The sequence below is a fragment of the Podarcis cretensis genome, assembly GCF_951804945.1.
Source record: "Podarcis cretensis genome assembly, chromosome: 1".
NCBI lineage: Eukaryota > Metazoa > Chordata > Lepidosauria > Squamata > Lacertidae > Podarcis > Podarcis cretensis.
In genome coordinates, this window is record NC_137170.1 from 4,261,875 (window position 1) to 4,276,287 (window position 14,413).

Here is a 14,413-nt window from a genome sequence, read left to right on the forward strand (position 1 = left end):
CCTCCACATTCAGGGGGACGATCTGGAGACAGGTTTGCCACCTCGGTGAGAATTCAAGAGCAGGGAAAAGCACAGAAATACGTCACAGGCGAAGGTTGAGGGAGCGATGCCAACGAATCTGCCACGCCAAAGTTACAGATCTACACAGAGCTCTCCTCACCAGGTGTGCCAGCTGCGGCAGCGAGGGTTGAACAAGACAATGTCAAATGCCTGAAACAGCTCAAGGGCTGAGAAAGCAACAGGAAAACATTTGCACACAAAGGCCCCACAAAAAACAACCCGGCACCCTCCTCTTACAGCAAGCCAGTAACTACTGTATTTCCCATTAAGTATTTCTGCTTGAGAGTTTGAGTGTTTTGTTTATAGTCCTCATGGTGACGTCCAGGGCTGCATTTAGGTTTGATGAGGCTCTAAGCTGCTGAAGGTAATGGGCTCCTTGATATGTCCAGCTGTCCTTTGTCAACAACAAATTGTCGCTGTTTTTTGTGTTGAATATAAGCTATATGGTAATTGATGGACCTAATAGGTATCTAAAACCATTTTGCCCATGTTGCCATGCAACCAGTCCATGCAGAATGTAAAGGTAAAGGTAAAGGGACCCTGACCATTAGGTCCAGTCGTGGCCGACTCTGGGGTTGCAGTGCTCATCTCGCTTTATTGACCGAGGGAGCCGGCGTACAGCTTCCGGGTCATGTGGCCAGCATGACTAAGCCGCTTCTGGCGAACCAGAGCAGCGCATGGAAACACTGTTTACCTTCCCTCCGGAGCGGTACCTATTTATCTACTTGAACTTTGACGTGCTTTCAAACTGCTAGGTTGGCAGGAGCAGGGACTGAACAATGGGAGCTCAACCCGACACAGGGATTCAAACCGCCAACCTTCTGATCAGCAAGTCCTAGGCTCTGTGTAGGCACCCTATATATAGAAAAGAGCAAACCAGTGATATTTTAGGGAGCAGGCTGGCAGGCGGGACCCATGACTTACATCATAGGAGCCTACACAACACTAAACACTGTTACCGTATGTAGGTTTTATTTTATTTGTTTTTTATCTTATATTTTGGAAATGTACATCATTTGTTTCCCTTTAAATTTTTTTGGGGGAGCCCCAAGAGAGTGGGGCCCTAAGCTAGAGCTTGTTTAGCTTATACGTAAATCCGGCACTGGTGACATCTCAGAGGAAAAGAAGTCAGGAAGGCAAACGACTCTCGCCTTGTTTATTAATCTCGTGAGATGCCTTAAGTTTAGGGGGTTAGACCTACGCCTAAGTCCTTAAGAATGAAAAAGTTGGAGGGACCTATTAAATGTTCCACATACTTTGGTGCACATGTAACCCCCAACAATGGTTTGCCATTACATAAGCTGAGCCTTGAGATGCCCCCCTTGTGAGCCCTGGTTTCTGCGAACATGGCAACATTCACACACTGTTGACCGTCACATCTGACCCGAGAGACAGTTGCTCAGGTGGTCCCTCCAAAACCAGGTCTGCCAACACATCCTCGGTCCAGTATCCCTGAAGGTGTGTCTCCACCCCATTATTCCACCTGGACACTGAGGTCCAGTGCCGAGGGCCTTCTGGCAGTTCCCTCGCTGCGATAAGCCAAGTTACAGGGAACCAGGCAGAGGGCCTTCTCAGTGGTGGCACCCGCCCTGTGAAACACCCTCCCACCAGATGTCAAAGAGAAAAACAACTAACAGACTTTTAGAAGACATCTGAAGACAGCCCTGTTTAGGGAAGCTTTTAATGTTTAACAGACTACTGTATTTTAATATTTTGTTGGAAGCTGCCCACAGTGGCTGGGGAAACCCAGCCAGATGGGCGGGGTATAAATAATGAGTTATTATTATCATTATAAAACACATGCTTTAGGGATGTGGGTGGCACTATGGGTTAAACCACAGAGCCTAGGGCTTGCCAGTCAGAAGGTTGGTGGTTCGAATCCCCGTGACAGGGTAAGCTCCTGTTGCCCGGTCCCTGCTCCTGCCAAGCTAGCAGTTTGAAAGCACATCAAAGTGCAAGTAGATAAATAGGTACCACTCTGGCGGGAAGGTAAACGGCGTTTCTGTGTGCTGTTCTGGTTTGCCAGAAGCGGCTTAGTCATGCTGGCCACATGACCTGGAAGCTGTACGCCGGCTCCCTCGGCCAGTAAAGCAAGATGAGCGCCGCAACCCCAGAGTCAGTCACGACTGAACCTAATGGTCAGGGGTCCCTTTACCTTTACCTAATACATGCTTTGCAATCCTGGTTTGGTGTGATTGCACAAACCACAGTTTGATGCGGCAGCAACTTGTGGTTTATGTGATATTTGCAGAAGTAACTGACTAAACTTGGATGGGCAAAGATGAGATGGGCACCAGGCACATTCGTGGAAGGCAACCTTCTCCAATCCGGTGCCCTCCAGATGTTGCAGATCACAATGCCCACCAGTCCCAAAACATCTGAAGAGCACCAGGTTGGAGAAGACCAATTCAAGTCCAAAGCACAACCGGCAACAAGAGACAGATGATGCCTTAATGAAGATCTGTTCCTGTCTGCAGCTAAAGACACAGGGAATTAAATTGCAGCTTTTGTGGGAGAGGTGAGATTTGGAGGTCTGGCCCTGAGAGCTGCTCTTACAGAACACTCCAGATGAACATATTTTGAAGCCTGCTTGAGGCAGACCCACAGCCAAGAACTTGGTGACAAAGCCCATTCCCAGATCTTTTATGAGGACGCTTCATGCATCCAGAGTTATGAGCCTGCAAGAAGGTTCAAATCATTTCCTTGTTTGGTTCTGAAAGGCTGACACTCTCCCTCCCTCTCGCCCAAGCAACCCCTCTCACACATCTGCAAGAAGAAGGCTGCATTTCTGCACCCACGGACTTACGTTATCATTTGGGTAAAGGACGCGGGAAATATTCTCAGCCAAGTTTCTGTCGAGCACAGCCTGAATGTAATCACCAACATTGACTAGGAAAAAAGAGAAAAGGTTTGGGGAGGAAAAAAACAAACTGTCAACTTCAGAGATACATGGTGTGTGGCAGGGAGCATGCAATTTCAGCTTCCTTCTTGTTCTCCTCTCATCCATCCATCTCAAGTTTCTAGTCCTGTGTAACGGTGACAATTTTCTTGCAAGCATTTAGCAACTAAAACCTCAGGTGGCTGAAAGGTGGCCAAAATGTTAGAGAAATTTAACTGTGGCCCAACAGCTGACTTCTTTGAAAAGTGAATCCAGGAACCAGTTGGTCAGAGATGTGGCCGGAGGTGGGGTGGGGAGCAGGGAGCAAGGAGGAGGCTAATGAGAATTTCCCAATCAGCTATCTGACAACAGCTAGGCAGAGCAAGACAGCGAAAAAGGAAAGGAAACCAAAATCGAAATATACAATATTGGGTAAAATTATGGAATGAAGGTGTGAGGTTTACGGCATGTTCTACCTTAAAAGAAAATTTAATGAAAATGATGTACCGGTGGTATATCACTCCGGTTAAACTAGCAAAAATGTACAGAGTGAGTACCAAAGCTTGTTGGAAGTGTAAATTAAAAGATGGTGAATGTGGTGGACATGTGAAAAAATGAAAAAAAATTGGGACATGATTTATAGCGAAATGAAAAAACTTTTTAAATACACCTTCCGAAAGAAACCAGAGGCTTTTTTGCTAGGGGATGAATTAAGAAAAGAGGACCACAAATTATTTATGTATGCCACGACCGCCGCTAGGATTCTAGTGGCTCAAAAATGGAAAACCCAGGAAATCCCAACTTTAATGGAGTGGCAGATGAAAATGTTTGAATACGTAGAATTGGCGAAAATGACCGATAAGATTCGGAATCAAAAAGTAACAAAGTTCAAAGAGGAGTGGAGTAAATTTGTTGAGTACATACGGAATAATTGTAGAAGCTTAAAGACTGTAGCAGGGTTTATATAAATCTTGTGACGTGGACAGAGTGTAAATAAGAATCTGCAAGAGGGGATGTTAATTGTGAAAGCTGAAGTAGGGAAGAAAGGAAGTCCGGGCGCAATAATGCGCATGGTAAATAAGAAGATACAAAAATGCTGAATGTAAGAGTATATGTTTTATTTAATTTTGTTTTGGAAAACCAATAAAAAGCATTTAAAAAAAGGAAAAAGGAAAGGAAAGAAGGTGGCTTTTTGTAGACACTCTGTGACTACAGCCAAAAGAGAGGCAATTTATCCCTATCTCAAACATCCGAGCTTGATTAGTGAGATCAGCAGCAGTGTGGCTGGTCATTCCCCAAGTTGCTGAGGCTCGTTTGACAACAACAGGAAACCGAGCCTTTAGTGCCAACAGCCCTGTGGAACTCTCTGCCACTAGAACTTCAGCAGGTGCCTTCGGGGCCACCTTTTAAACATCTGCCGAAAACCTTTCTGTGGGATGTAATCCACTGGGAGCAGTCAAGTACAACATTCCTTGTTTTGCTAGAGTGGTCATGCAGGGGATGTTGGTCCAGTCAGTTGAACTTCCTGTTACACCTGGCTGGAACATCCTTCCTTGCATGTGACTAGTAGGTGGGCGTGACCTTTCTAGACCTGGTAAAAGGCCAAGTCATGCAGCTACCTCCCTTCTCTTTGATCTTCTTTTTCGTCCTGCAAACTTCTTCATTCACCTGGACTGGACTGGTGGCCAGCAGTCTCCCAGGTTATCTCCCATATGGGGTAAACCTGGACATATTTGTAACTTTAAGCCTAAAGCCTGCCTTCAGGGATCACACACTGCTCTGCCTGATCATGAGTAAAACTACTTTTTGTTACTTATGAATAAGACTGTTGTCTCTTTATTATTTTAGGAGGGGTCAAAGGTGTCTCACCAGGAAAATATTAGAACACATTTCAATAGTGACAAGCCAGCTGGAATTGTGTATTGTCTTAAGAAACTTACACGAGTTTGCAACCAGCTTTCTGCTGCATGAGAAGGGGAATGTAACTCTGCTATATAAAGAAACTTGCTAGTGCGAGTTAGGGAGGATATTAATAATCAATATATCCTCACCTGCCACCCTCAACTTTCCCACACTTCCCAGGCCTACGCAGGCAATTAAGAATAGCTCCTAGTTGATTTCTGATTTTAACTTCTTGTATATGCTTTGTGTATTGCCCAGTTTTGTATATAATTGTTGTACAGTGGTACCTCTGGTTGCAAACGGGATCCATTCCAGAGGCCCATTCGCAACATGAAAAGCCCGCAACCTGAAGCGCAGTATCTGCGCAGGTGCGCGGCGTGATTTGTACACATGCACAAAGTGCAATTTAGCGCTTCTGCGCATGCACGAGCAGCGAAACCCTTTCTGGTACTTCCAGGTTGCCGAGGGACGCAACCTGAAAAATGTATCACGAAGCAAATGTAACATGAGGTATGACTGTATTACAGTGGTACCTCGGGTTAAGTACTTAATTCGTTCCGGAGGTCTGTTCTTAACTTGAAACTGCTCTTAACCTGAAGCACCACTTTAGCTAATGGGGCCTCCTGCTGCCGCCGCGCCGCCAGAGCACAATTTTGGTTCTCATCCTGAAGCAAAGTTCTTAACCAGAAGACCATTTCTGGGTTAGCAGGCTCTGTAACCTGAAGCGTATGTAACCTGAGGTACCACTGTATATGGTTTTAAGAAAAGCAGTATATAAATATTCTTGCAAACAGAACAAAAACACTTACAGTCGCGGAGGTTGAAATCGTTGGGAGCCCGAGCTGACCACAATCTCATGGTGTTGACCGTGTTGTTCATGTAGCCAGGAATTGGGGTGTCATAGGGCAAAGCCAGGACCACCTGCGGAGAGAAAAGGCCCAGGGGCATCAGCTGTGCTGTATGGTGCCCTCCCAGGGAGGGGCTGGCCAAGGGACCCCCACCACCACCACTGCCCCCATCATTTCAGACACAGGTGCTCCTTCATAGGAGAGGTCAACATCTTGCAGGGCACCTCTATCAGAGGAAGCCAGGTTCTGTAGGTGAGCCCAACAAAGGCCATCTCATTGATCAAATGTGCCATTTTCTCATTTCTCCAGTTTTAATTTTTTTAAAAAAGTCCTCATGGAAATCCATCAGCAATTTCAGTATGAATTTCTCCCTACACACACACATTTGCAAAGTGGTACCTCAGGTTAAGAACTTAATTCATTCTGGAAGTCTGTTCTTAACCTGAAACTGTTCTTAACCTGAGGTACCACTTTAGCTAATGGGGCTTCCCGCTGCCACCGCTGCGCAATTTCTGTTCTTATCCTGAAGCAAAGTTCTTAACCCGAGGTACTATTTCTGGGTTAGCGAAGTCTGTAACCTGAAGCGTCTGTAACTTGAAGTGTACCTGAGGTACCACTGTATAATGTGTGTTTATGTGTTACTTTCACTGATCTATGCAAGCTCTTGCACACATTATTTGGTTAAACAGTGGCACTGCAAAATTCAGGGCAAATTTCGAATGAAAATCACATTACAGTGGTACCTTGGTTCTCAAAATTAATCCGTTCCGGAAGTCCATTCCAAAACCAAAGCGTTCCAAAACCAAGGCATGCTTTCCTCATAGAAAGTAATGCAAAACGGATTAATCCGTTCCAGACTTTTAAAAACAACCCCTAAAACAGCAATTTAACCTGAATTTTACTATCTTTCATTTGATCCATCAAATGAAAGCAATAATCAATGTACTGTATTATAAAATAAATAAGATGGTATTGTAGATGATATTATTTTTTCTTATCTGTACTGATGATGGTCATTGTTTGGATGAGGGGCTTTTATCCATTTCTGCAGTCAATCAATCAATCAATCAATCAATCAATCAATAGTTGAACTGGGTTCCACACAGCCACAAAAACAAATTAACCGAAAAAGCCTCAAAAACAAAAATGCAAAATAGCAAAAACAAAACCGTCAAGCTTAATCTGTTCCAGAAGTCCGTTTGACTTCCGAAATGTTTGAAAAGCAAGGTGCAGCTTCTGATTGGGGAAACAATAGCCGACAGCCGCATTGGACGTTCGAAAACGTTCGAAAACCAAAACACTTATTTCCGGGTTTTCAGCGTTTGGAAATCAAGGTACCACTGTATTGGTTCAAGAAGTGCAAATCAGGTTGTTTCCCATTAAAACAGAAACGGAACCCAATCTATCCCCCTTCCCTACTGGGTGAGGCATATAAGACCACCCAGTAACCTTCTTGGCTATGGGGAGTTGAACTTCCAACTTCCCCACAAGCAAGACCATGGAGGTGCCCCCTCTCCCAGTACCTGGGTGTCGATCCATCTCACGCCGGTCTGAGTGTGCTCCACCCTTCCATAAAAATGAATGGGAAGCATGTATTCTGGCCGGGCTTTCTCCCAGGGGTTCCCGTGTCTTAGCCAATCGTCAGCTTCCTCAACCTAGAAAGAGAAAACTATCAGGATGAACCAGACAATACCATGTCACAATCAGTGTCATTCACAGAAGTGACAGAGGAACAGTTATGCATGAAAACACATATGGAATGGACTCCTTTATAGTTAGTGTTATATGGCCCCTAAATTCACGTCCAGCGTTTGGTTAAGCTTGGAGTTTAAAGAAATGTTTTCATAACATTTTATACAGTAAGAGGATTGATAACAACATGTGAATAACCAAGCATTTTTGAAATCGTGACCGTCATTCTTATCCTCCCCAAATATATTCCACCTTCCCTTTAAAACTAGCAGGTTAGTAACTATCACAAGGCAAGTTTCAAGAAAAAGGTTCCCTGCCGATTTGGTTTTGCTTGGAGTTCTTTAAGGCAGACCAACCTATTTTTCAGCAATGACAAACAACATCTTAAAAAGACAGCATCTTAAAAAGTAGAGACATCACCTTGCCAACAAAGGTCCGTATAGTTCAAGCTCTGGTTTTCCCAGTAGTGATGTATGGAAGTGAGAGCTGGACCATCAAGAAGGCTGATCGCCGAAGAATTGATGCTTTTGAATTATGGTACTGGAGGAGACTCTTGAGAGTCCAATGGACTGCAAGAAGATCAAACCGATCCATTCTTAAGGAAATCAGCCCTAAGTGCTCACTGGAAGGACAGATCCTGAAGCTGAGGCTCCAATGCTTTGGCCACCTCATGAGAAGAGAAGACTCCCTGGAAAAGACCCTGGTGTTGGGAAAGATGGAGGGCACAAGGAGAAGGGGACAACAGAGGACAAGATGGTTGGATAGTGTTCTCGAAGCTACCAGCATGAGTTTGACCAAACTGCGGGAGGCAGTGGAAGACAGAAGTCCCTGGCGTGCTCTGGTCCAGGGGGTCACGAAGAGTCGGACACGACTAAACGACTAAACAACAACAACAACAACAAACCTATTACCCCCCATAAAACTCTAGTTTTCTAGCAATTTGTACATCAAGTATGTAAAAAAAAGGGGGGGGGGATTGGCAAGGAACCGAGGACTACATGTTTGGCAATGCTGGTAAACAGTTCAGACCTTGTCTCATTCATACATATAGCTTTTGCCCATAAGCAGAGGGTGACAAGGAGAACAGAAGACCCTAAGGGATGAGGTGCTGCACGAAGGGTGAAAGGGGGTGGGTGGGAAGCGAAAGTGAAGCACGCAAGAGGTTGCAGGTGCTCCCCCAGGTTTTGTTTCCTTGGAATGAGGGCCAGCAGAAACTGAGACGTCTTTAGGATAGTGGGTTTTATTCTATGCGCAACAGAGTGGCTCACAGCAATAAAACCTCAACAAACCTTGCTTAGGGCCCTCGTATTTACGGGACCGCCTCTCCTGGTAAGCCCCGCAGAGGACCTTAAGGTCCATGAATAACCATAGTTTAGAGGTCCCGGGCCCTAAGGAAGTCAGACTATCCTCCACCAGGGCCTTCTCAGTGATGGCTCCGACCTGGTGGAATGCTCTGTCCCATGAGACCAGGGCCCTGCAGGATTTAACCTCCTTCCGTCGGGCCTGTAAGACAGAGCTATTCCTCCTGGCCTTTAATTTGAATTCAGCCTGATCTTTTATTTCCCTTCCCTTCCCTCCCCCTCTCCTTTTATGAAGATCACCCGCTCTGAGACCCCACAGCTAATTCTCCCCTGGCCTCCTTGCTGGCCCAAGTAGGACCAATTCAGCCAGCTAGCCCTGGGGATTATCTTATTGATTTTTGATTTTTATTCTTATTCATGTTTTTTTTAGTGTATTTTATGCTGCTTTTATAATTAAGCGTTTTAAAGTGTTAAAAATTTGTTGTTAACTGCCCTGAGCCTGGTTTTTGAACTGGGAAGGGCGGGATATAAATAAAAATTTATTATTATTGTTGTTGTTGTTGTTGTTGTTGTTTAGTCATGTCAGACTCTTCGTGACCCCCTGGACCAGAGCATGCCAGGCACTCTGGTCTTTCACTGCCTCCCGCAGTTTGGTCAAACTCATGCTGGTAGCTTCCAGAACACTGTCCAAAGTCTTGGAGCCTCAGCTTCAGGATCTGTCCTTCCAGTGAGCACTCAGGGCTGATTTCCTTCAGAATGGAGAGGTTTGATCTTCTTGCAGTCCATGGGACTCTCAAGAGTCTCCTCCAGCACCAGAATTCAAAAGCATCAATTCTTCGGCAATCAGCCTTCTTTATGGTCCAGCTCTCACTTCCATCATCATTATTATCATTATTATCATTCTTATTATTATTATTATCATTCTTATTATTATTATTGCAGAAGAACCTGGAGCTCTCTCCTTCTGCCGGCCAGAGCTGAAGTCATCTAAGGCTTTTCCTGAACCCTGTTATACCCATGCTCAGGGCATCACAGAGCTTCCCAGAAGGGCGTAACCGTGCGCCAAAATCCTGCCAAAAAAAGTTGGCTCAGATCCCTGAACTTGCTGGGACGTCCCAGCACATGAAAAGGCAGAATTTTACACCTAACTGAAGAATCCCAGAGCTCTTTCCTCTGTCCTGGGGCCCAATGAGAGCTGACTGCCCTTTGCACTGAAGATTCCCTTGAGCGTGTTTGGAGGTGATGCAATGGGCCCCTCTCTCCTCTCTGCCCCCCCCTTTGAGATCTAGCCCAGGGAAGTCACTCTTATCAATCCAAGGTAAATTAGCCTATGCACATCTAGTCTGTGATCTCCTCCCTGAACTCCAGTTATCCCTTTGCCAGATTATTCTGTTAATCATTGTCCCAGCCTACTCCCTGGAAGCCTTTGAAAGAAACAGGAGGGGCCCCCACAACTATTTACCAAACCCAAACACACACACACACACACACAGAGAGAGAGAGAGAGAGAGAGAGAGAGAGAGAGAGAGTTCACAGCCTAAAAAGGATGATATAGAGGTTGGGAAAGTTTTTCAGGAAAGGGAACCCAAAATTATCAAGGGAAGAGAGAGGTTTCAGCATTCGGGACTTTTGATCTTAGAAAAGAGACGATTAAACGGCGACACGGTAGAAGCTGATGAAACTATGCAGGTGAACATTGGAAGATTAAGGGCAGATAAAAGTCCTTCATGCAGCACATTGTTGAACTATGGAACTCATTGCCACAGGAGAAAGTGATGGCCACCAACCTGAATGGCTTTAAGAGAGGATTAGACGAATTCAGGGAGGAGGAGAGGGCAGTTGGTGGCTACTAGCCGTAATGGCTCGGCTCTGCGTCCACGGTCAGAGGCAGTAAATGTCTCTGAACAGCAGCTGCTGGAAACCGCAGGAGGGGAGAGGGCTCGTGTTCGAATCCTGCTTGAAGGTTTCCCACAGGCATCTGGTTGGCCACTGTGAGAACAGGAGGCTGGACTAGATGGGCCGCAGGTCTGATCCAGCAGTCTCTTCTTCCGCTCTTAAAATATCAAAAGGCTTTGTAATCCTTCAAAATAAGTGGCCTCCACTTGTTTTGGACTACAGCCTGGATAGCTCAGCTGGTTAGAGACTGATAACGCCAAGGTTGCAGGTTTGATGCCTGGAAGGTACAGCTGCATATTCCTGCGTTGCAGGGGTTAGACTGGATGACCCTCGAGGTCTCTTCCAACTCTTATGATTAATTCTACAACTCAGCCATGTTGGCTAAGACTGACAGGAGCCACAATACTATTTACTGCCTCGTGTAGAATTAAAAGAAAATTTTGTAAAGATGTTCTATAGGTGGTACTTAACGCCAGTTAAGTTGGCAAAGATATATAAATCGAAATCCAACCTCTGTTGGCGATGTGGTGGAGAAATAGGAACAACAATACATATGTGGTGGAGGTGTGAGGAACTTAAGAAATTTTGGATAGTAGTACATGAAGAACAAGGGACGCAGGTGGCGCTGTGGGTTAAAGCCTCAGCGCCTAGGACTTGCTGATCGAAAGGTCGGCGGTTCGAATCCCTGCGGCGGGGTGCGCTCCCGCTGCTCGGTCCCAGCGCCTGCCAACCTAGCAGTTCGAAAGCACCTCCGGGTGCAAGTAGATAAATAGGGACCGCTTACCAGCGGGAAGGTAAACGGCGTTTCCGTGTGCGGCTCTGGCTCTGGCTCGCCAGAGCAGCGATGTCACGCTGGCCACGTGACCCGGAAGTGTCTCCGGACAGCGCTGGCCCCTGGCCTCTTAAGTGAGATGGGCGCACAACCCCAGAGTCTGTCAAGACTGGCCCGTACGGGCAGGGGTACCTTTACCTTTACCTTACATGAAGAACTAAAGAAGGAGAAATAGAAGGAGAAGAAATGGAGGCAGTGAGAGATTTTACTTTCTTGGGCTCCATGATCACTGCAGATGGTGACAGCAGCCACGAAATTAAGAGACGCCTGCTTCTTGGGAGGAAAGCGATGACAAACCTAGACAGCATCTTAAAAAGCAGAGACATCACCTTGCCAACAAAGGTCCGTATAGTTAAAGCTATGGATTTCCCAGTAGTGATGTATGGAAGTGAGAGCTCGACCATAAAGAAGGCTGATCACCGAAGAATTGATGCTTTTGAATTATGGTGCTGGAGGAGACTCTTGAGAGTCCCATGGACTGCAAGAAAATCAAACCTCTCCATTCTTAGGGAAATCAGCCCTGAGTGCTCACTGGAAGGACAGATCCTGAAGCTGAGGCTCCAAGACTTTGGCCACCTCATGAGAAGAGAAGACTCCCTGGAAAAGACCCTGATGTTGGGAAAGATGGAGGGCACAAGGAGAAGGGGATGACAGAGGACAAGATGGTTGGATAGTGTCTTCGAAGCTACAAACATGAGTCTGACCAAACTGCGGGAGGCAGTGGAAGACAGAAGTGCCTGGCGTGCTCTGGTCTATGGGGTCACGAAGAGTCGGACACGGCTAAACGACTAAACAACAACAATAAGAAATCAGTCAAATCAAAAATTAAAGAAGGAGTGGAAATGTTTTGATGAATATATGGCAAAATATTGCTCAAAAAAAGATATGCTAATATGCCTAGATTAATATGTGAAGTACTGGATGGAAGTAAAATTAGTAATGATTTGACAAGACTGATTTGAGAAGACTGTAGAATGCAAAGATTATTGTAAATTGTAGAATGTGGAGGAAATCGAGTGGGGGCGGAGGGAAGTGGGAGGAAGGAGAAAAAGAATAATATTGAGGAAATATAAATGTAAATGTATGGGGGGATGGGGAGGAAATGGTGTTGGCTTTTGTAATGTAATATGTGAAAACCAATCAATCAATCAATCAATCAATCAGTTGACTGACCGGAGCCATAATCCAAAACTTCTGGAATGCGCCAGGCTGGGGAAGGCTCATGCGCACCCATGCCCACTTATGCGCAAAGCTCATGAAAGCATTTCGCCACAATGCAAGCTAGGAAGCTTGTGAGTAAACTCCGAGATACATGCACACAATAAAATATATTGCGCACTTCCTTCACCAATAGCAATGTAGGCTGCCTTCTCTTACACAACACAGTGGTAGAAACTGTGTCGTGCTTGAAATGATACACATTTAGGTTTCGAGGTTACCTGCCATCCATCTCTGATCTTCTGGTTGAATATGCCGTACTCATAGCGTATCCCATAACCGTAGGCTGCGAGCCCAAGGGTGGCCATCGAATCGAGGAAGCAGGCTGTGGAAGGAGAGGCAGGGCTGGGCTCAGTTCCAACCACAAAAAGGTAAAGGTAAAGGACCCCTGGACGGTTAAGTCCAATCAAAGGAGACTATGGGGTTGTGGCACTCATCTCGCTTTCAGGCCGAGGGAGCCGGCGTTTGTCCGCAGACAGCTTTCCGGGTTATGTGGCCAGGAGGACTAAACCATTTCTGGCATAACAGAACACCGTGACGGAAACCAGAGTGCACGGAAACACCATTTACCTTCCCACCGGAGCGGTACCTATTTATCTACTTGCACTGGTGTGCTTCTGAACTGCTAGGTTGGCAGGAGCAGGGACAAGTGCAAAGTATATAAATAGGTACCGCTCCGGCGAGAAGGTAAACGGCGCTTCTGTGCACTGCTCTGGTTCACCAGAAGCGGCTTAATAATGACCCGGAAGCTGTATGCCGGTTCCCTCGGCCAATAAAGCGAGATGAGCGCCGCAACCCGAGTCGGTCACGACTGGACCTAATGGTCAGGGGCCCCTTTACCTTACCTTACTCAAATGTTCAGAAAACTTGTAGGAATTTTAATTTCTTTTAGTCTATTGTGGCTTGAACTTTTTGCATGGTTTAAATTATAGTTTTGATTTTTCAAAAAAGTCATAATCTTATTGTTTTATATTTTTTGGAAACCGCTTTGAGGCCCCCCCTACAATCAAGAGGTGTGTAAATTTTACAAAACATATAAAATTAATAAATATTGTTTCATAAATTAACGGAGTCCTTGTGAACTGGCGCCAAGAAAATCTGGTATTTCTGAACCAAGAAAGACGGTTCATTTTTGCTCAGATTAGTTTCCTATACACGATTGGAAATGGCCTCGTGATTCACACCCGTGTTTTCTCATTTGAACCCGGGCTTCAAGGCGCTCACTAGCTGAAGCAGAGATGAGTTTTGAGAAGTTACGGGCTGGCCACCTTCACAACACACATTGAAAGCACCACGATACCACTTCAAACAATCACGGCTCCCCTCAAATAATTCTGGAAACTGTAGTTTGTGGAGGCTGCCGAGAGAAATCTTGTACGCCCCTCCCAGAACTATAATTCCCAGAGTGGTTTAGCAATCGATTCCCTCCGAAGAGGGAACACTGGGAATTGCGGCTCTCCCAGGGGAATATGAATCTCTTAACACCTCTCAGCGCCCTTAATGAACTACAGTTCCCAGAATTCCTTGTGGGGAGGGGTCCTGACTGCTTAAAGTGGTAACATAATGCTTTCAATGGAGCTTGGATGTCAAAGTCTCAGGGATTCTTTCAGCTAACATTCCTGCATAGCAGGGGGTTGGACTAGATGACCGCTGGGGGTCCCTTCCAACTCTACAACTCCTATGGTTCCTCACTTACCTGCAAGTCTGCCAAGGCCTCCATTGCCCAGGCCGGCATCTTCTTCAATCTCCTCCAGTTCTTCAATGTCCAGCCCCAGCTAAAGAGCCA

The 14,413-nt window shown here is 45.8% G+C and overlaps 1 protein-coding gene and 1 long non-coding RNA gene across 2 annotated transcripts in view; one reads left to right on the forward strand and one right to left on the reverse strand.

Annotated features, from left to right (window-relative positions):
* PYGL (glycogen phosphorylase L) overlaps positions 1–14,413 on the reverse strand; it is a 61,769-nt gene that overhangs the window by 30,983 nt on the left and 16,373 nt on the right. The window contains exons 4-8 of the mRNA XM_079988330.1: positions 14,324–14,402; positions 12,849–12,952; positions 7,212–7,343; positions 5,650–5,761; positions 2,867–2,949 (exon numbers count right to left, since the gene is read on the reverse strand). Of these exons, the coding sequence (XP_079844456.1) occupies positions 2,867–2,949; positions 5,650–5,761; positions 7,212–7,343; positions 12,849–12,952; positions 14,324–14,402 (510 nt within the window). The remainder of the gene's footprint in view (positions 1–2,866; positions 2,950–5,649; positions 5,762–7,211; positions 7,344–12,848; positions 12,953–14,323; positions 14,403–14,413) is intronic.
* Positions 1–14,413, forward strand: part of LOC307208930 — a 50,744-nt gene that overhangs the window by 28,771 nt on the left and 7,560 nt on the right. Inside the window, exon 2 of the long non-coding RNA XR_013835268.1 lies at positions 13,005–13,161. This is a non-coding gene — a long non-coding RNA (uncharacterized lncRNA). The remainder of the gene's footprint in view (positions 1–13,004; positions 13,162–14,413) is intronic.